At 41.8% G+C, this 22,176-nt stretch overlaps 1 protein-coding gene across 2 annotated transcripts in view; it reads right to left on the minus strand.

Annotated features, from left to right (window-relative positions):
• Nucleotides 1–667: 667 nt before the first annotated feature.
• Nucleotides 668–22,176, minus strand: part of UNC5D (unc-5 netrin receptor D) — a 627,625-nt gene continuing 606,116 nt past the window's right edge. For both annotated transcript variants that reach the window (XM_064272820.1, XM_003412541.4), the window contains 2 exons: nucleotides 19,433–19,611; nucleotides 668–946 (listed from right to left, as the gene is read on the minus strand). In XM_064272820.1, the coding sequence (XP_064128890.1) occupies nucleotides 742–946; nucleotides 19,433–19,611 (384 nt within the window). In that variant the 3' untranslated portion in view covers nucleotides 668–741. The remainder of the gene's footprint in view (nucleotides 947–19,432; nucleotides 19,612–22,176) is intronic.

Consider the following 22,176-nt stretch of genomic DNA (forward strand, 5'->3'; position numbering starts at 1 on the left):
CTGCTGTAATGGATTTAAAAAAGGGGAGGAAAGAATGTGGGTAGGTTTGTCTTGAAGAAAATGAAGGAGGGGTTCACGTCAAGAACTTATTTGTGGTCTATCTTACCTTTCGATCTTGTCTTCGTTAAGTGGCTAGCATTTACAGGGAATTGGTGCTGGTGTAACGTACTCAGATTCTAAATTCTAAATGCCCTCATTCTCTCCTTGATGTCCTTGAAGTCATACAAATGGGTCGGCAGCCCAGTTACACTTCTAAAAGCAAGTTTTTCAACGATTCCCAACATCACAGTTGCCAGTTGGTAGAAAACTCTGACAATCTGGTATCAGAATCAGCTGCTCCTTTGGGGCACATTATTAAAAACCTGTTTCAAAACATGCACTTATTCAGTGTCTGCCTTCCCAGCTTTATTGTAGCTAATCTTTTCCCACAGCCACTTTTATCTAGATATGCCCCTCACTTTTATCCTTGACTCTCCAAATCTGAGGAGTTCATCAAGTCTTAACCCGAGTGTGGATTCAGAGGGGACAGAGGAGCCCTCTTATATCTAAGGGAGCTTGCATTTTCCCTATTGACACGTTTTACCTATATAAAATTCAATTTCTTCAACCAGGGATTCTCACTGATTGGAAATAAAGGCAAAATTCCCCAAATGCCACTGGGCAGAAAGCTGCCTCTTTCTTTCCCATTTAAAGCAAATGTCCCAAAGCTGGTCGTTGCCTTGTCTCTGGAGAGGACATGGACTAGAGTCCATTTTGCCTGCTGTAGTTGAAGTCGGCTTCATCCAGCTGGGATTCTGTAATATTTGAGAGTTTCATGTGTGTCCTTCCAATCTCTTCAAGGGCACAGGCCAGGGAGTCAAGATCACCATCGTGTTGATGACGAGCTTCCCACAGGTTCAAAATGACAGCAGATGGGCTACTTTGTGTAGCAAAATAAGATAAATTCCTAGACAGAGTTAAACAAACAAACAAAAAAGAACAAAAGAAAAAATAAAGGAAAAAATAAAAATCACCATAAAGGACTTAAAAATGAATTTTAATGGGTATTATTACAATAGAAGTAGAAAGCTACACAAGGCAGGTCTAGGCAGTTTAGTTTTTACCCCAAAAGGCAACAGAAAATACACTCTGGAATGTTATCAATGGCCTCCTCATTCTCCAAGCATTTTCTTAGTCATCACTTTCCTTGAGCTCTTTGTGTGTGTGTGTGTGTGTGTGTGTGTTTCCCTCTTGACCATCCTATCCTTGAAAAGCATATGTGATGATGTAACTTATTTTTCCAAAATATGTACCACCTTGTTATCTCTCCCTTGGTAAACATTAGGGCTGTCAAAGTTTATCTTTGGTTGCTTGTTCTTCCTTTCCTTCCTCAGTGGGCTCATATACTAGGTGGAGTAGTTATCAGCTCCAAATGGAAAGTGTTTAAATCTGCACCTCCAGTTTCATAGGTTAATGGGAACTAGTTACAGATCTCTAAGTGACTTTCGAGTTAGAGATTGGATTGCTTCAATTAGATGTCCCTCAACATTTTCAAACTCAATGCATCAAAATTTGATATCATCTCCATGCTTTCAAATTGTCTCCTTTTCTACCTATAACAAGTATCTCAGGAAATCCAATTTTCCTCTCATTTTTCACTCAAGGAAACTTATTATTATTAACTTTTATTGAGCTTCAAGTGAACGTTTACAAATCAAGGCAGTCTGTCACATATAAGTTTATATACATCTTACTCCGTACTCCCACTTGCTCTCCCCTAATGAGTCAGCCCTTCCAGTCTCTCCTTTCGTGACAATTTTGCCAGCTTCCAACTCTCTCTATCCTCCCATCCCCCCTCCAGACAGGAGATGCCAACACAGTCTCAAGTGTCCACCTGATATAATTAGCTCACTCTTCATCAGCATCTCTCTCCTACCCACTGTCCAGTCCCTTTCATGTCTGATGAGTTCTCTTCGGGGATGGTTCCTGTCCTGGGCCAACAGAAGGTTTGGGGACCATGACCGCCAGGATTCCTCTAGTCACAGTCAGACCATTAAGTCTGGTCTTTTTATGAGAATTTGGGGTCTGCATCCCACTGATCTCCTGCTCCCTCAGGGGTTCTCTATTGTGCTCCCTGTCAGGGCAGTCATCGATTGTGGCTGGGCACCAACTAGTTCTTCTGGTCTCAGGATGATGTAGGTCTCTGGTTCATGTGGCCCTTTCTGTCTCTTGGGCTCTTAGTTGTCGTGTGACCTTGGTGTTCTTCATTCTCCTTTGCTCCAGGTGGGTTGAGACCAATTGATGCATCTTAGATGGCCGCTTGTTAGCATTTAAGACCCCAGACGCCACACTTCAAAGTGGCATGCAGGATGTTTTCATAATAGAATTATTTTGCCAATCGACTTAGAAGTCCCCCATAACCATGGTTCCCAAACCCCTGCCCTTGCTCCGCTGACCTTCGAAGCATCCATTTTATCCCGGAAACTTCTTTGCTTTTGGTCCAGTCCAATTGAGCTGACCTTCCATGTACTGAGTGTTGCCCTTCCCTTCACCTAAAGCAGTTCTTATCTACTAATTAATCAGTAAAAAACCCTCTCCCTCCCTCCCTCCCTCCCCCCCTCGTAACCAAAAAAGTATGTGTTCTTCTCAGTTTATACTATTTCTCAAGATCTTATAATAGTGGTCTTATACAATATTTGTCCTTTTGCCTCTGACTAATTTCACTCAGCATAATGCCTTCCAGGTTCCTCCATGTTATGAAATGTTTCAGAGATTCGTCACTGTTCTTTATCGATGCATAGTATTCCATTGTGTGAATATACCACAATTTATTTACCCATTCATCCATTGATGGATACCTTGGTTGCTTCCAGCTTTTTGCTATTGTAAACAGAGCTGCAATAAACATGGGTGTGCATATATCTGTTTGTGTGAAGGCTCTTGTTTCTCTAGGATATATTCCAAGGAGTGGGATTTCTGGGTTGTATGGTAGTTCTATTTCTAAATTTTTAAGAAAACGCCAGATAGATTTCCAAAGTGGTTGTACCATTTTACATTCCCACCAGCAGTGTATAAGAGTTCCAATCTCTCCTCAGCCTCTCCAACATTTATTATCCTGTGTTTTTTGGATTAATGCCAGCCTTGTTGGAGTCAAACTTATTTTTGACTCTTCCCTTTATGTTGATTCTTCCTTTCTGACATACTCATCAGACCCACCCTTTTCTCTCCAGTATGTTCTTAATCGCAGCAAGAGCCTTGAAGCTCTTGTTTCCAAACTTTATATCCAATATTGCCTGCATTCTATCTCCACAATCACTAGGTATCTACTCTCTCTCTTTTCAATGCCTTCCATGGTCTTGCTCAAACTAGCTATAGCAATAAAGATACTTTGACTCAGTCTTCTTCCATCATCAACCCTGACTTAGTTAAAATATTGCTTCTTGCTTTCATTCCATCTATTCTGTTCACTAGCATTGCCCACTTCTTCCCCTTAACCTCTGATTACCAAGATCTTATACTCTTTCAGTAACAAGTACAATATTCATCTCCTCTTTGCTCAAAACGATTTATGTCTTCTCTGAGCTCTATTTATGCTTGTGTTGAAACTTCCATGAGTAAAATGATTATCTATTTCATGTGAGAGAACTTTGCCTTTCCAGTGAGACTACAAACTCCTGGAGGGCAAGAATCACATCTAATAATTTTCTGAATCCACTACAACACTTATCATAAAACTAGACATATGTGACAGGCATTTATTCAATAACCACCAACTAAGTAATGGATTAGTATGAGCTTTTTTTTAGATATATGATCTTCAGTGAAAAATAAAAAAAAACCTCTTGGACAATAACTTGCTATGATGAAGACTAAGACCTCACCAAGGACTAAAGGTCACTGTTTTTCTTAGGGGCTTTTACATCAGGAATAGAAATGCCACCTCTGGTAAAATTCTAGTGAGTTGAAGAGATTTTCCAGACTCAACCAAGATTTGTCTATTTTGAGGATGGTACCACTTTCCACAACCAAGCCTGACATGTAATAACAAAGCGGACCCATGCATAGAAAAGCACTTGGATGACAAGCAAGCTTTTAACAGCATATTACTGTGAAGATGGCCCAAGATGGTGGCTTAGCCAGACACATCATGTTGTCCCCCTACAGCAAAGACCCAAGAAACCAAGTGAAACAGATAAAGATGACAATCCTGGAATGCTGAGCTTCAAACGGAAGGATAAAGAATGAGATTGAACACCGACTGGAAGGAGAAACTGAATGAGAACAACAAACGAGGAGAGATACAGGGGAGAGATGCCTTGCCAGCTGGCCTAGCACAATGTGGCCATCTTGACATAAAGCCAGCAGTGATCCTGGGTGAGGAGCACAGGAAGGCAATGTCACAGAATTCCCAATAGGAGACAGAGAAACTGTACAGACATACCAGGAGTGAACCAAAGTGAACAGGACATGAAACGTATCTAAGGAGGGAAAGTACAGGAATAAGGGTGAGAGCTCCAGGGATCTATAAGTACGTTACAGCAGGGAGGGAGCCAGGATCCAGAGACAGGACTACCTACCAGCAGCAGTCCCTGACCATTAGGGTGGGTGATGCACACCAAGTAATAGATCTATAGGGTGTCAGCATGAGGACATTTACCCAACTGGAACCCAGGCAACCCCCTCCTCCTCACGCTTGGTTGGGACCAGGTCCTGATTGCTGGCTGCAGCCAACAGGGAGCACCCAGGCAGGTACCCATGCCCGGTGACCAGAGAAGCATGCTTCTCCTCCCCCTGCCTCACTGGTGTCATGAACCCCACCAACTCTGCCACCCCACCCACCCAGGGATGGTAGTATGTGCCCCTCTCTGTCCCCTCACCCAGCTTGCTCTACTTGCCACCTCCCCACCCTGCCAACCTGGCTAGCATGAGTGAGTGCACCTGTGCTGCTGGTCATCTACCACATCCTGCAACTCACCATAACCCCCCACCATCCCTCCATCCAGCAAGCAGCAGAGAGTGTCCCATGCCCCATATGCCTGCCACACCCCCTACCCATCACAACTCTATGCCCACTGCCCCACCCATCTAGCCAGCAGTAGAAAGCACTCGGTACCCTGGTCACCCACCACGCTCTGATGCCCCCCACCCAGCATGCCCCAGTAAGCTTGCCCACGCCCCTGGCCACACACCACGCCCCCCCCACACCTCCCCACCTACCACCTCACCCACCTGGTGAGTGACAGTGAGTGCTTCTGCACTGCTGGTTGCCTTCCACACCAGCTGCCTGCCACCCCGCCCACCTGAGAAGTGGTGAAAGTGCTCCTGTGCTCCCCATCCCCTGCCACAACCTCCTGCTCTCCTGCCTGCTCACATGGAGAGTGCCATCCAACACTCTCATGCCACTGGTCTGATGACAGGTGGGGGCCCACGTACACCCAGCCCACTCCTATCTGCCCTGCACACCCAGTGAACAGTGATGCATGCTCCTCCTGCCTGCCACCGTCCCACCCACCCGGTGACAGCTGGTGAGTGCTCCTATGTCACCAGTGATCACCTGCCCCGCCCCGATATATCAAAACAAAGCCAGACAAAAAATCAGCACAAAACAAATATAAAATCAATCAATACATAAATAAATAAAATAGCTCCTTAATGCCTTGGAGAGAGCAGACAATAACAAATCATATGAAAAAACAGGATAAGATGGCTCAGACAAGTAAACAAAAGGAAAGAAAACCTTCCTAAAGAAGAAATGATAATGGAACTACCTGAGAAGGAATTCAAAAAACTTAAATTTAGGATCCTCAAAGAGATCAATGAAAACAGAAAAAAACCCTGGAAGAATTTAGGAAAATAATACAAGAAGAAAGTAACTGACTCAAGAGACAATAAGAAACCATGCAAAAACAACAACTAGAAATTCAGAAGATTAACAATAAAATATGAGAAATAGATAAGTCCATGGAAGGACACTGAAGTAGAACTGAATCAATAGAAGAAAGAATCAGTGAAATAGACAACAGATCCCTTTATACTAATTTGTTTGAGGAACAATTAAAAAAATGAAGTAAAAATGAAGAAAGCCTAAGAGTTATGTGGGACACCATCAAGGGGAATAATTTACACCTAATAGGAATTTTAATAGGAATTCCAGAAGAGGAAGGAATAAAAAATACAGAGAGAATTTTTGAAGATTATCTTGGCTGAAAACTTCCTAAGTATCATGAAAGACAAGGTTACCATACAAGAAGCTCAGCAAACCTCATACAGGATGGCCCTCAAAAAATTCACCAAGACATATGATAATCAAACTTTCCAAAACCAAAGACAAAGAAATAATTCTGAAAGCAGCCCATTAAAAATGAATTATCATTTACAAAGGGGCACTAAGAAGAACTAGATTGCATCTGGCTACCACTACCAACTACTCTGACCAGGGACACAATAGGAGGTCCAGGTTAGAATGGCATAAAAATATAGATCAAAGCTCCAATTCACACAAAAAAAATCAAACTCACTGGACTGATAAAGATTGGAGGAACCCCTGCTATTGTCCTAAGACACTCTCGTAATCTGGAACTGAAGCCACTCCCAGAAGTCACTTTTTAGCCAAATAATAGTTTGGCCTATAAAATAATAACACCTGTGAGGAACGTGTTCCTTAGAACAATCAACTACACTATTCCTCACTTACCAACTCTCTCATTATCTGGCATTTTACATTTATGGACAATAGTTAAAAGTCTACTATCTGACTATTTTGTGCATTAACAAGGTGGTGGGCATGGTGGCAATGGCTGTGGAGCACCCCCTCCCTTAAGGAGGGTCCTGGTGGCCTCCTAGAAGCTGGGCTGTGCTGCTCTGTGCTCCCTCCTGGTAGCAGGGGCACCATATCCAGCTGCCAAGAGGGTCCAACTTCCTCCTTGGCCATGGCCTCTGAGTGGAGGCGCAGGCAGCACAGAGCCGGCGGGCACCTGCTCTGCGTTACCAGCTCCTATGTGGCCTGAGGGCCTGCAGCTCAAAATTGCTATGGGGTGGGAAGGGAGGAAAGAAAGAGGCACGGAAGAGGGTATTTGGAAGAAATGCATGCAAGCGAGTTTAATGGCATCCCCAAATTAGCCAAACTGGACCTGAAACCTCTGCCTCTGTGGGACTGGTGTGTGGCCAGGCTCCCAGCACCCTCGCAGGAAGCCCCGGCCCTTGGGACTAGACAGGCCCGGAGGGCACAGCAGGATCTGGGATCATGAATGCAGAGCTTTCAGGGGTGGAAATGAGCCCTGGGTGCAGCTTTGCTGGGGAAGCTCTGACCCAGCACAGGAGGAAGGTAAGTAGTTAAGCCGTGGGCCCTCCAGTCACACAGCCCGGCTTTATCCAGCTTTGTCTCCTCCAAACCTCCTTCTCCACAGAGGAATAATCCATATTTGGACTCATCACAGTGACGAGCACATCAACAAAGCTTAGCTGTTATTATTTCTATGATCATATTTTCTTTAAAAAAATTAGACAAATGGGTGGTCTAAGGAAAAAAACCCTCCATTTTCACATAATGCCAATTTTGGCATAATGACATGGTCTTAGGAACCTAACTATGCCGATAAGTGAAGAGTTGGGTATAGGAGCCCAAAAGCAAATAAGAGAATGCAGGAGGGGCAGGGACGCTGGATGGATAGAAATGGGAAGACAGGATGGAAATGGGAAGAGTGCCGGCACGTTGCAGGGATAGCAATCAATGTCACAGGACAATTTGTGTATAAATTTTTGAACGGGAAACTGATTTGCTGCGTAAACGTTCACCTAAAACACGATAAGTGTTCAAAAACAAAAACAAAAAGAACCCATTATCATTTACAACCAAAACACCAAAACCAAACCCACTGCCATTGAGTCGATTCCGACTCATAGCAACCCTACAGGGCAGAGTAGAACTGCCCGATATAGTTTCCGAGAAGCCCCTGGAGGACTCGAACTGCAGACCTCTTGCTTAGCAGCCGTAGCACTTAACCACTACGCCACCAGGGTTTCCAACCAACACACACACACACAAATAGTAGTTCTGAGTGAATAAAGTATTGTTTTATTTCAAGGCCTTAAGAGGCTGATTAAAGCCAGTCAGTTGTCAAACAGCAAAAATATAATGGGTCACTATGACTCGGAATTGACTTGACGGCACTGAGTTTGGTTTTTGTTTTATTATATATAGTTTCCAATCCATATGAATCTTTACTAGAGAGAGGAAGGTCAACTTTAAAATGTTCTTTCTAGTTTTGTTTTGTTTCTCTCTTCTTTCTCTCTCTCTCACTTCTTTCCTTCCCTCCCTCCCTTCTCTCTCTTTCTCCCTCCCTTCCTCCTTTTCTCTTCTTCCCTTCCTTCCTCCCTTTCTCCTTCCCTCTCTCCCTTCTTTCTTTCATGCTTTCTTTCTTCCCTCCTCCCATCCCTCCTTCCCTCTTTCTCTCCACTCCCCTCTCTCTCCCTCCTTCCTTCCAATCAAATATGATCATTTACATCTACACAAATAGAAATATCAATGCAAACCTTCCCTGAGTAGTTGAAGGGATCCTAGTTCTTCTTACTTAAGAACTTGGTTTTCAATATTGCTTTTTTTTTTTCTTGGTCATATGGAAATGTTTGCAGGGAAAGTTGCTATATCTTCAGGTCTAAAAGTAAACCAGTACACCCCGAGTGGCATTCAAGGCAGAACACAAACTGAGGGAATAGCTGGGAGAGGGGCAAACTCAGATACTAGGCATGAGAAGACTCTGGGTGGTCTGCGTGAAAATCTCTTTTAATGTACATCTCTAATCATGACTGTAGGCATACTTTTGTTTCTGGCATAGGTAATAATTCTTTGGGATATCCATTGTTGCATTCATGAAGTAAAATAAAGACAGCAGCCACAACAAGAAATGTATCACCAGCTTTCCCATCATTTTACTGAGGATTTATACTTTGCATTTACTCTTGAATAACAATGGACTAGGACCCTGGGGAGGTGACTGGAATCAGTTATACTTTATTAAATACCTGGGGTTGACAAACTTTCTCTGTAAAGGACCAGAGAGTAAATATTATTCTTGCCTTTGCAGGCACATGTGATCGCTGTTAGAGCTACTCCATTCTGTCACTGCAGCACAAACGAAACCATAGACAATACACAAATGAAGGAGCATAACTGTGCTTCAATAAAACTTTACAGCTACTGAAATTTTAATGTCATATAATTTTCACCTGTCAGGCCATATTACTTTTCTTTTGATTTTTTTCAACCATTTAAAAATTGAAAAGCTCACAAGCTCTAGAAAAACAGGTGGTGGGCCAGATTCAGCCTGTTGGGCACAGTTTTTCGACCCCTATTCTACACTGTCTTTCAACCCAAACTAGATTCCCAGAGCTGATAGCTATTTGAGAGAAGGTGAGATTGAATTTTCAGCTTTGTGCATTGGAAAGAAGGCACCTAGAGGGCCAACTTACTGAATTCCCAAGCTACATGTCCTGCCTCCCGCACTCTGAGAGCTTTGCCCTCAGTAAATGTTTAGGCAGCCTGGATATTTCAGGATTTGACAGGAACACCTGGGCATAAAAATGTGACAAAAAACTTTAAAAGAGGCATAAAGGATTTATGTTTTGAAGGCTGTGATGAATCTTTGTCCTAACAGAATATTCAAAATATCCATGAATCCGTGGAAGGTGGAAGGATGTGTTACAAGTGCGCTCGACTAGAGGAAGAGCTGCAGGGCCGGAGAACGTCTCTAGTGAGCCAGCTGGTTAGGAAAAGTCCTACAAATCTCCTGGTTTGCAGAACAGATACCTGAGGCTAAAGGAAGTTAAATGACCACAAGAGGCAGAAATATAATTCTCACTTGGCACAGGTCTCTGAACATACTGGAGCAAGTAAAGTGTGCCCGCTAAAGCAAGTTTTAAATTTATTCTTTGAATTTACACAAGCCCACTCAGCATAACACATACAAAGCTCAATTTTCACGGATAGATAAAAGAGCCTATCAGCCTTATTAAAAATAATACAATCAGCCACCAATCTCATTATCAGACATCCTATTCAACTATTTTTACCTGTTTCTACAGGAGAATAATCAATACATAAAAAGACCCTAAAGTCTTATACTGTACTTTTGTATTCCTCAAAGATAAGCGAGTTACTTTTCCTGCTCACACGCGTACAAGCGCATTGTGATTTTTTGATAATTGGTACATTTCTTTACCTCCATGCTACCTTTTTGGGAGCTGCTAATTTTATTAGTTATGCCCTTCCTACCTTCTTTTATGAAGCAAGCTGCTAATCCCTATCTACGTGACCCACTTCTCTTCACAATAATGCCAGTGCATTTGATCACCATCAGACAAATGCACACACAATTCAGGGAACGTTGTTAGTACTACAAAATGGAACTCACAACAATAGTTGATTTTAAGCAGTGTCCTGAGTGTCTTTGATTTCTTTGGAAACATAACTAGAATATTATCAAAAGCATTATTCCTGAATATTCAGGTGGATGCTTGAAATAAAATTATCTTTTTTTATCTTTGAAAAAAAAAAAGAAAGTTTAAAGAAGCGAATGTTTAATTGTGCTCATCTCAGATGCTTCAAATTGTTATTTTTTTAATGCACTGAACTTTAGCTCATCTTTTGTCGTACCCTTTTCAAATTCTGACTGACATGAGGAAATTCTGAAAAATAAGATGTTTTTTCATGGCGTCATACTATGCAGAAAAGATGATCTGATTTGTAAAAATTAGAAATTTACTTTAGAATCATTCTCTCTCTTCAGCTCACATTCAGTGTAAACCCTGTAAACTCAATGAATTTATTTTTGTTTTTTGAAACATTCACTAAAGGAGGTTGATAAACCATAAGAGCCACATACAAGCAGGCAGCTGAAAGTGTACCCTAAGACAGTTGAATAAACTTATCCATGTAAGTTCATAGCATAGTAATGGTTTATTAAATTTAATTGTGCTTTGTTGAACCTAAATGCTTTCTATACACCTGAGTTTCTGGGGGTTTGTTCTATTACCACGATTAATTTCATCTTCCTGAGACTTCCCTATCCCCATTCCTCGGCCCCAATTAAAATCCCATGCTTTATGTGGAAGCCAGGGCGAATCGTTAGCAATTTCACTAGCTAGACACAGGCCAACTTATAATAGCGTATATGGGTCAAAAACGGAATTTTTGCAGAGTATCAATTTTCAAATACACCTTCAAATTAAGCATGTTAAAACTAATAATGGAACTTATTAGGTTAGATTTGAGGATTCTTGGAACCAGTTATTATGCTTTCTGTTTTCTTTTTCAGCACAAAGAGTAGTGAAGAATTGAGAGACCGTGATAAAGGTCTGCCACTTAGAGTCTTCATAAACCGTTACAACACAGAACCAATTTTATGAAAAGGAAAAGTACCTAGATGACCATTCAGTTGAAATTCAGAGATATCAGCATTTCCAAAGTACTTTGAAAGCACGTAAGTCTTCTAGAATCTGTGCAGTATTCAAATGCAAATATATTAGGAAATAACCCAAACTCACTGCCATCCAGTCTACTGGGACTCATAAAGACCCTGTAGGACAGAGTAGAACTGCCCCATAGGGTTTCCAAGGCTGTAAATCTTTATGGAAGCGGACTGCTACATTTTTCTTGCATGGAGCAGCTAGTGGGTTTAAACCATCCACCTTTTGGTTAGCAGCCCAGCTCTTTAACCACTTAGCCACCAGGGTTACAGGGAATAGCAACATCTAAATCTTCAATCTGTTAAAAAAGATTTAAAAAAACCAAACCCATTGCCATCCAGTTGATTCTAACTGGTGGCACAATGGTTAAGAGCTATAGCTGCTAACCAAAAGGTTGACAGTTTGTAGCCGCTCCCAGGAAATCCTGTGAGGCAGTTCTACTCTGTCCTCTACGGTTGCTATAAGTTGGACTTGATGGCTAGGTTTTGTTGTTGTTTCTCAATCTGGGACAGTTTCTTTGTTTCTCAAACTGGGAAAGGAAAAAGCAAGAAAAACTACCAAATGAAATCAGCACTTCTCTTTGAATTAAGATACATCATGGAAAAATAGGTCTCATTTCAGTGAATTTTCCTCTTCAATAATCTCAAGACATTTTCCAGAATCCTCAGTTGTGAAGTGGAATGATCACTAGTTATTCAAGAGAAAAGACCACAGTGCTACACCTGAATGAGGAAACAGTGAAACAGTTAAACCCCTCATCTCGCAAAATATTTAACACGTATTTCAATAGAAAGGGGCAGTAGTGGTTGACTGGTAGAAGTCTCACCTGCCATGAGAAGGGACTCAGGTTCAGTTCCTGGCCAACGCACCTCACGTGTAGCCACCACTTGCCTGTCGGTGGAGACTTGTGCGTTGCTGTGATGCTGAACAAGTTTCAGTGGAGCTTTCAGACTAATATGGACTAGGAGGAAATGCCCGGTGATCGACTTCAGAAAATCAGCCAGTTAAAGCCCTATGGAGCACAACAGCCCGATCCTGCTGTGCATGGGGCTGCCATGAGTTGGAGGCCCCATGACAGCTAACACCATTCTGACCAACCTCACAAATAACTGAAAATAAATATTTACCATAAAAGACACCCTAATGAATAAGGTAAATTCTTATAACTCTATTCAATTTATTAAGACATCATAGTTAGATATACTGACCTCGTTAGCTTTTCTGTACCATTTGAGACAGCGTTTGTGAAGGGGTTATTTAGGCTATAAAGGGGCTTTGACATGCCCACCTTTCCTGAAAACTACATTAGCTTAAAGGAGGGAAACCTATTCCTTCTAAGTCCAGCACAAGCTCACCCCTTTGCCTAGGGAGAATGGAATACCCCTTGTGACCATCCCCTGCAGCTCACAGTAGGAACCTGACTTTGTTTTTCTTGGAGGAACATAAAAAGCGTCTTTCCATATGGCCTTTAGGATGGACACCTGCCACGTGCAAACCATATACAGCTTGTTCATGGCTAAATTTGACCCAGAGCTGCCTGCTTCTAGCTTCATGTTAGTGGACACTTTCATGAGTCATTGGCTTCGGTGGAAAGAAAAGAAGCCCAGCTACTCACTACTTTGTGGTGCTGGTCCCTCTGGGTTGACTAGAAAAAAAAAAAAAAAAAACCAAACCTGTTGCCATTGAGTTGATTCCGACTCATAGCGACCCTATAGGACAGAGTAGAACTGCTCCATAGAGTTTCCAAGGAGCGCCTGGTGGATTTGAACTGCTGACCTTTCGGTTAGCAGCCGTAGTTCTCAACCACTACGCCACCAGGGTTTCCAATAAGGGCTCTTGAAATTTCAGATCCTGTGTAAATCCACTGGGCCAGAACCAGAAAATCTGATCTGGGCTTTATGGCATTTTGCCTTCAAAAACCTATGTAATTCTATCCCCTTAGGTATTAATTCTCCTGAGAAAAGTCACAAAGATAGTTCTTTGGAAATGACAGCCTCACATCCATTTTTATCATTTAAAGGTTAGAGCGTGTTTTCTAGCCTCCAGCCAGCAAAACAAAGAAAGTTCAGTTTGGTATAATCCTTAGTAAATCCCGAAACACAGGAATGAAAATGTCTAGTCACAGCAGTTGCGAGGCACCCCCTCCGTGGTCACCTGACACTCAAGCAATTCTGTACGCATTCTGTACTCTTCTGTCTCCCTCGCTCTTCTCCTCCCTCCTTCCTTCTCCCTAGAGGAAGCTGGCACTGGGTCTCTTTCTCTTCCAGTGAATTCTCAACAGTTATTCAGAGAGAGATTAATAAGCTGCTTTTTGACCGTCTGCCCTTGCCCACTGCCCTCTGGCCATTTCACTGCTGGTTTGCATCCAATTAAGAGGGTGGACAGAGGAAATGGAAGGATATGACCTCAATGTGAGAAGGTTCTGCTTCTCATTAGAGGTCCTGTTGAAAAACTTGGTGGAAAACAAGTTATAGCACTGCGTAGCAGCCATGAGTTTCGAAGATTTGCGCATTTTTTTTGTATACCGCGACCCATTACCATTAACATCTGAAGAATGTTTGAGCTCTTTTTACCAGATGACCAATAAGAAACATGTTTCTCAGGCAGGGCTTATACATTTTCAAGCCAGTGCACTATTAGGGAGGATGCTGGGGAACAACTGTTAAGATATAATTTACCTGAACTTTCCATCTTGGAATCCTTTCTTCCATATCGGCTGCTTCCTCCCGCTACCCACCCTCGTGTCTCGTGCATTTTCTCCAGCACCTGTTCCCATAGCAACTTGGTCAAGCTGGCTGTGTATTCACAACAGCTTTGGAATACGAAAATCATGAGCCCTTAAAGAATTCTCTAACAGAGGAATTTCAGGTACTGTGTAAGACCTGAGGAAAAAGACAGTCTCCCTACAGGAGCCATATAGCCTTTTTTTTTGTTTGTTTTTGTTAAGACCAACTTTCAAAATCCTTTGATGCTTGCTCATAATCAATTTTATTCATTAGGAGGCACGTCTTTAGGGTGAAGCACATTATGCTGTAACACTGGTCATGTCATGCCATTCAGGAATAGTTATTGAATTCCCCCTAAGTTGATGGCACTATCTAAGTGCTGTTTGTAATTAAAAATGAAAATGAAAATACAAAGCTGTTGTTAAGAGCTTGGCTGCTATCCAAAAGGTCGGTAGTTCAAATCAACCAGCCACTCCCTGGAAACCCTATGGGGCAGTTCAAAACTCTCCTATACAGTTGTAATGAGTCAGAATTGACTCAAGGACAAAGAGTGTGTATGTGTTTTATGAAAGTTTACCGTATTTTATGCAAATAATGCATGCATGCCCTCTACGTTTGTTTACCAGCTGCACCCTCCCTCCTAGAGGCACCCTCACAAATGCCACCAAGTCAATCCTCTTCCACACGTTTCTATTATAAAAACAAGCATAGGGCGCTTTATGAAACTGCCCCACAGGGGGAGGGCACAGCTAGCAAACAAATGCCTAAGTGGCGCGTTATTTGCTTAAAATAGGCACATATGGGGGAATATTTCTAGCTGAAGCAGTTAGCTTTAAATATTATTTAATTTTGTTTAGTCTTTAGCAATGCTGTCTGCCACGCACAACTACATGTTCAATTCCTTATTTCTCATTCCCACCCGCCTACCAATCACAAGTGGCCAACAGCCCTAAAGTAGAGAATTATTACAGCTGAATTTACGGAATAAATGTGCAATCTCAGCTTCGAAAGGCAGCAAGTATGGAATGAGTAATAGTCAAAGCTTGTTCACAGAATCTATAATTGCAACTGTTATCTGTGACATTCTTTGCTAGGTTCTGTAGCTCATTTGGTGTGATCCATATGCCAGGCAAGTTGCAAGGCCACCTGTGATGCCAGCCTCCTAGCACACACCACTGACATTTCTCACATTCTCATGGAGTGCTGAGCTTTTAACTTCATATTTCCTGTCTTTCCTTTCCCATTCAGATCTAAGTGGAAGTGCCTGTGGCGAAAAGGCAGGTTATCATCAATGACATTTGTATTTACCAGAAGGAAGGTAAGAGAATATTTTCACAGGAAATAAAATAAAAGCCAATGTTTCCCTCTAATGCCTTTGCAAACTCTTCTTTCATAATTTGAAGGCTCCTGCTTTACTAGCTTTTTAACAATGGAAAATTGAAAGGAGTGGAAGATGCAAACAGAAGCGTCACAAGATCAAGGAAGGCGAATTCTCTGTAGAAAGATTGGACTAAGTGCTCAGTGAGCATCTTCCTGTTGTGATCCCAGAGTTGATGACATCTTAAGCTACGGAACAGCTTTCTTATTCAATGATATTAGAATATCGATGTGTTTAGATTTGTATGTTTTAACACATATTTATTATTATTACTCCTATACTGTATTATTTGTGACCATCCAAAAAAAGCCCATTGCCTTCGAGCTGATTCTGACTCATAGTGACCCTATAGGACAGAGTAGAACTGCCCCATAGAGTTTCCAAGGAGCGCCTGGTGGATTCGATGTGCTGATCTTTTGGTTAGTATCCATAGCACTTAACCACTACGCCACCAGGGTTTCCAACTTTGTAACCATAAAAGAGTAAAAATAGTAATGATTTGGGAAGTTGCGATGAATTATATTTGAAAATTCCCACCAGGCTTGTCACACGTGTTTCTTTCCATGTAGGAGAAGACATATTTTTGGTACAGTAATGAAAACATCAAAGGAACTTGATAGTTTCTGCTAATGTAATGAGAATTGGCTAACACGATGCAAGATGGTCTTCAATAGTCTTTTTCCTAGTCTGCTTTTCCAAATATTTTGATGAATGTTTCTGCTGAAACCACACCACTGCATGAGGAGCCTCAAAAAAAAGACCTCATCCTGCCCATCATGAAGAGGCTTGAATGTGGACCTGTGTGAGCAGGCTCAGCTCTCAGTGTTACCTTAATGGAATCAACAGGATCTTATGAAAGTTCTGCTACATGAAGGTTGTTGTTGGATGTTGTGAGTTGATTCCAACTCACAGTGACCCCATGAGGGGGACTTCTTGGCTGTAATCTTTTCTGAAGCAGACTGACAGGTCTTTCTCCTGAGTGGGACCCACTGGGTGGGTTCCAACTGCCAACCTTTCAGTTAGTAGCTGACCACTTAATTATTGTACCAGCTGAACTCCTTCTGCATGAGGGCAGGCTCTTTTAAATCAGGGGCCAGCAAACTAGACAGCACAGGCCAAATTGGGCCACTGCCTGTTTTTTAAATAAAGTGTATTATAACACAGCCATGTCCATTTGTTTACATGTTTCCTATGGCTGCTTTCTCATTATAATGGCACAGTTGAATGGTTGCTGAGTAGCCTGCAAATGCCTGTATATTTATTTACTATCTGGTCTTTTACAGACATAGTTCGCTGACCCCCGGTTTAAATCCTTCCCAACCCACAGTTAGATCACTTTTGGAGAGAAAAGCTACAGAAGAAGCTAGGAAGTACCACTCACTAAAACAAAACAAAAGCAAACCCGTTGCTGTCAAGTCGATTCCAACTCATAGTGACCCTACAGAACAGAGTAGAACTACCCCGTAGGGTTTCCCAAGAAACAGCTGGTAGATTCAAACTGCTGACCTCTTAGTTAACAGCCAAATGCTTAACCACTGTACCACCAGGGCTCCCCTCTCACTGAAGTTGAGTATCTATTAACGAAATAAGATGTAAAGACAGAGGAGATTACATACACTTATGATACTCTAGATTGTTATTAATTGAGAAAATTTTAAGGGGAATAACCAACATTCAAGGAGCCCTGTCATGCAGTGGTTAAGCTCTTGGCTGCTAACTGAAAAGCCAATGGTTCAAACCCACCAGCTGCTCCGTGGGAGAACTACGTGGCAGTCTGCTTCTTAAAGATCACAACCTTGGAAAAACCCTATGGGCAGTTCGACTCTGTCCTATAGGGTGGCTATTAGTTGGAATTGACTTAATGGCAATGGGTTTGGTTTTGTTTAACGAACATTCATCGAGAATCTACCACATAGACACTGTGTTAGAAACTTTCCGTAAGGTAAAAAAAAAATTTAATTACTTATGTCAAGGAAATTTAGGCTTTCCAGGAGATGAGGCCTTAGGGAAGAACACAAAAAACAAACAGATGAACAGACACACCAAGTGCTCCAGTGTCATAACTCCAAACACTGATGGAACATCTGCTCTAATATGGCCATTTACTACTTGTTAGTGCCCAGAGAAAAAAGGCATACTAAACTTAGTCTCCCAGGTGGAAAGGCATTTTTCCCTACTGCGCAAGGCCAAGATGAGATGACTTTGGAGGCAGTCAGTGTAGTTTTCTTATGTATACTGTAAATGGAGAATAAAACAGGAGGTAGGAACATGCACACACTCAATCAGCAAATGAATGACAGCAATGGAGTGGACATTATCTATGTTTGTGGGCATTATCTATGTTTGTGACAATTATTTTTTCTCAATGGTAACTAAAAAGTCATATACTTTTAGAGTCAGATTGGATTATAGAATTAATGTAGTTCAAATTACTTTAACTGCACTTGAAGAAAAAGAAACACAGGTATGGTCAACGATCTGTCTAAGAATACTGGTATTTGGGAACAGAGCCAGAGCCGCTACTCTATCTTCTGAGTCCCTGTCCAGTGTTTTTTTTCCACCAAATTATGCTCTCTGGGTTACGTTTTCATTCTTGTCCCCAGGTGGATGAGAAACTACACTTGACATTGTCATCATGTTCATGGGTTATAAACGAGACATCTCGTTCTTCGTAAAAGTTGCTGGAAATTACTCAGCCTAATTCTTTTCTTCCTGTACACTCATACATTTTTGTATTCTTTCGTTTTCAATATATGCCTTCTCAAGACTGTATCTATTCTTTCTGGGCCTGCCTGTCTCTGTAAATTCAGTTTTCTCCTGCAGCAATGCTGCCTCTCTTGACTGTCCTCTCTGAGCCTGACTGCTTTCTCGTTGGGCCCTTCATTCTTGGATTCTGGATCCCTTTTGAAACAGGGAGCAACACTATCGTTTCTTGGCAGACATCCCCCCCCGACCCCGCCAAAGAATAAAGAGTCAGATAGGATGTCTGTGGAAATAAAGAACGAAAATTGGAACTGACAGAGCAAGCCAAATAGTAAGAAAATAAGGCTTCACTGCAAAAGAAAGAAAGACAAAAAAAAAAAAAAGTATTAAAGGAAAGGGGAATAAAATGGTCTGGCAACATTATTTCTCTTTTCTATTCATTGTGGGGAAAGGGGAGGGGAGAATGACTAAGGATTTTATTTGTCAATGCTTTCTCCTTGCTAGCTACACCTCAAGCTGAGCCAAAACTTGCCTGCCCCATCCCTAATTCCCTGCTTTTCCTCATATGAAGTAATAAAGCCCATTATAAATCTCTCTATTCCACTCTCAACTCAACTACAACGTTAGCACAGTAATGGGTAGTGTTGGTTTTATCAGCATAATCATTTGCGGTGCTTAGGCATCCTTTCATTTATTTAATGTCCTCTGGCTTCAGCTGGAGAGTCATCATCCTCAAACTGTCCTGTTTTTATGCCGGGACCCACTTTTGCAGGCTAAGCATATCCCCATTAGAGGATAAATAATGCTAAGGTCGCCCTGTGGTGGGGAGGAGGTATGAGAGATTTACTTCTCTATGAAGCATATCTGTGCTCTGATCACTTAGAAGAACCAAGGCAATGTAGTCTAAGTCCCATTTGTCTGGCCCAACTAGTGAACCTGGAGATGGGACCAAAGGATGACCTTGTCCATGAGGTCCCCAAAGGAGAGAGGTGGCAGGAAATACTATATGGTATCAGGTGCGCTCTTCTCCCATTAGCCAGACCACAGATGAAATATGGTCAGAGGAATCCATAAACACATCAGGGACCAGAAACCAAATGGTTACACCCAACCCACTTTATTTTTCAAAGTTCTCTTTAGTTAAAAAAAAAAAAAAAACTTTTTCAGCATTGTCCACATTTACCTGTTGATGCTGTTTTTCTGTGCTAACATCTGCCAGTCTTTGCCTTTGGCATTGGGGGTATCAAATGTAGCACAAATTCGTTGTCTGATGGAGTAGGGAATTTTGAAGGCTTTGGGGCCAGTCTGTGCAGGGAAAGTGCTGTCCTCTTGTGCAAAGAAAGTGATGGTTTCTCTTTCACTCTATAAACAATATAAGAAAAGTATAATCAGATCCAACTGAAAAATCTGTGTTAACATATAATGCACAAAAGGCTTGCCTGTGGTGATAGACTCAATAAAATACACTGACAAGTTCCCCTCCTTTCTAAAATAGTAAAGAACTTTTCTGGTAGCCTAGTAAATTGTGTACAAGAGATTTACAACAGCCTCTTTCACTCAGAGGAGTCACAATCACCAGCTTCCAACATCCAAAGAGCTGTCACATAAGAACATGCTTAGCCTTTTCCTGTTTGGCTCTCAGGGATAGATCTAGAATCAGTAAGAAGAAGCTATCGAATGACAGATTTCCGTTCGGTGCAACACATGACTCTCTGGTACTCAGAAGTGACCAGAGATGAATGAGCTTGATCAAAGGAGTTGACTGCGAAGCCATATGGCAGGAGAGCTGTAAAAGAAAACTGCCTGTATGTTGATCATCTTAAAGTTGTTTTTTTTTTTTTTTCTTTTCCTCAGTTCTAAAGTTGCATGATTCTACAGTAAATATTTTGGTCTTGTTTCAGAATTAAATTGCTTTCATAAAGCAGAGCAAGCCATGAGACAGAAATAACATCCGGACTAGCTTGGGGACTTATGCGGTCTGAAAGGCTTTTGCCTGCTGTCTGCCCACCCTGCTTCTAGTTTATACCTGTCCGATGAGATTTAGTCACTGCAGGACATCATAGCAATTAGCATCCTATTCAACATGAAATCCAACAGAAATTGGTCAGATTGGAGCAGGTTGCTGGTGAATTTATATAGACTGACAGAACTTTGGTGCAGTGGTTAAGAGCTTGGCTGGTAACCAAAAGGTCAGCAGCATTTAAGGTCCCTAATAAAATTAAAAAAAAAATTTTAATCAGCTATTCTAATCAAAAGAAAAATTATCTTGGGAAGGGCCAGACCTAATTAGGTAATCCCTTAAAAGAAACAAGAGGCAGCTCTTGAGAGGAGGAAACTCTCCGGCTGGCTTTGAGTAAAGCAAAAAGCCATGTTGTGAACTGCCTATGAAGGGAGCCATGTGGCTAGGATATGAGGGTGGCCTCTAGGAGCTGAGAGTGATCTCTGGCCGATAGATGGCAAGAAAATTATGACATCTGTCCTATAGCTACAAGGAACTGAATTCTTCCAAAAACCTGGAAAAGTCATCTCAAGATGAGACCAGATCCCCAGTCAACACCACTTTAATTTCAGTCTTGTGAGATCCTGAGCAGAGAGCCCAGCTGTGCCATGCCTAAACTTCTAATCTACAAACCTGTGAGATAATAAATGGGTGTTGTTTTAAATTGCTAAATTTGTGGTAATTTGTTAAGCAGCAATAAAAGAGTAATATTGTGGCTATTGTTGTTAGGTGCCGTTGGGTCAGTTTTGACTCATAGCGACCCTATGTACAACCAAACAAAACACTGCCTGGTCCTAAGCCATCCTCACAATCATTGTCGTGCTTGAGTCCATTGTTGCAGCCACCATGTCAATCCATCTCATTGAGGGTCTTCCTCTTTTTCCCTGACCCTCCACTTTACCAAGCATGATGTCCTACTCCAGGGATTAGTCCCTCCTGATAACATATCCAAAGTATGTGAGGCGAAGTCTTACCATCATTGCTTCTGAGGAGCATTTTGGCTGTACTTCTTCCAAGACAGATTTGCTCATTCTTCTGGCAGTCCATGGTATAGTCAATCATTCAAAGGCATCAATTCTTCAGTCTTCTTTATTCATTGTCCACCTTTTGCATACATATGAGGTGACTGAAAATACCATGGCTTGGGTCAGGCGCATCTTAGTCTTCAAGGTGACATCTTTTCTTTATAATACTTTAGAGAGGTTTTTTGCAGCCAACTTGCCTAACGCAATGCATCTTTTGATTTCTTGACTGCTGCTTCCACGGGTGTTGATTGTGGATCCAAGTAAAACGAAATCCTTTAAAACTTCAATCTTCAAAGTAATACAAAGGGAAACTTAAGAATCTAATCTAAGATTGGGTTAGAGGGCTAGTTAGGACTGTTTTAACTCCAAGAAGCTCTTCTTCACTTCAGGAACAGGAATTCTCTGTCTTCCTTCAAGTCAACACATGCCCTTTCCGAACTATCTGCCTTCAGTGATTCATGCCTTGATTATTTCTTCTGACCTTTGAATGCAGACATCCCAACCACGGCAGGTCTTCTCAGGTAGTACAAAGGTTCACACAGCTATAAATCATCAGACTGGGTGTATCTGAATTTCAAAAAGGTGCTAATTGAGGAAATTGCTTCACACAGAGATTTTATCAATTTGAGTGATAATGTTTTTTGTCTGTGACATAGCTGAAACTAGAATTCTTAAACCAGTAATCATTTCACGACACCACCCTGCTTCAGGACAAGTACAAAGAAATCCACAGAGTAGAGTGGTTAAGAGAAACACTCTCAGAGTAATATAAGCATTATGTTTCAGGAATTTAAAGTAGGGAAGGCTTCAAGGAGGAGGCGTTTGAGTTGACCTCAAAGGATATGTGAGCATTGGGCACTGACTAAATATAAATTGGATGGATATGTAGTCATTGCAGGCAGA

This window comes from Loxodonta africana, chromosome 19 (assembly GCF_030014295.1).
Source record: "Loxodonta africana isolate mLoxAfr1 chromosome 19, mLoxAfr1.hap2, whole genome shotgun sequence".
NCBI classification, from domain to species: Eukaryota; Metazoa; Chordata; class Mammalia; order Proboscidea; family Elephantidae; genus Loxodonta; species Loxodonta africana.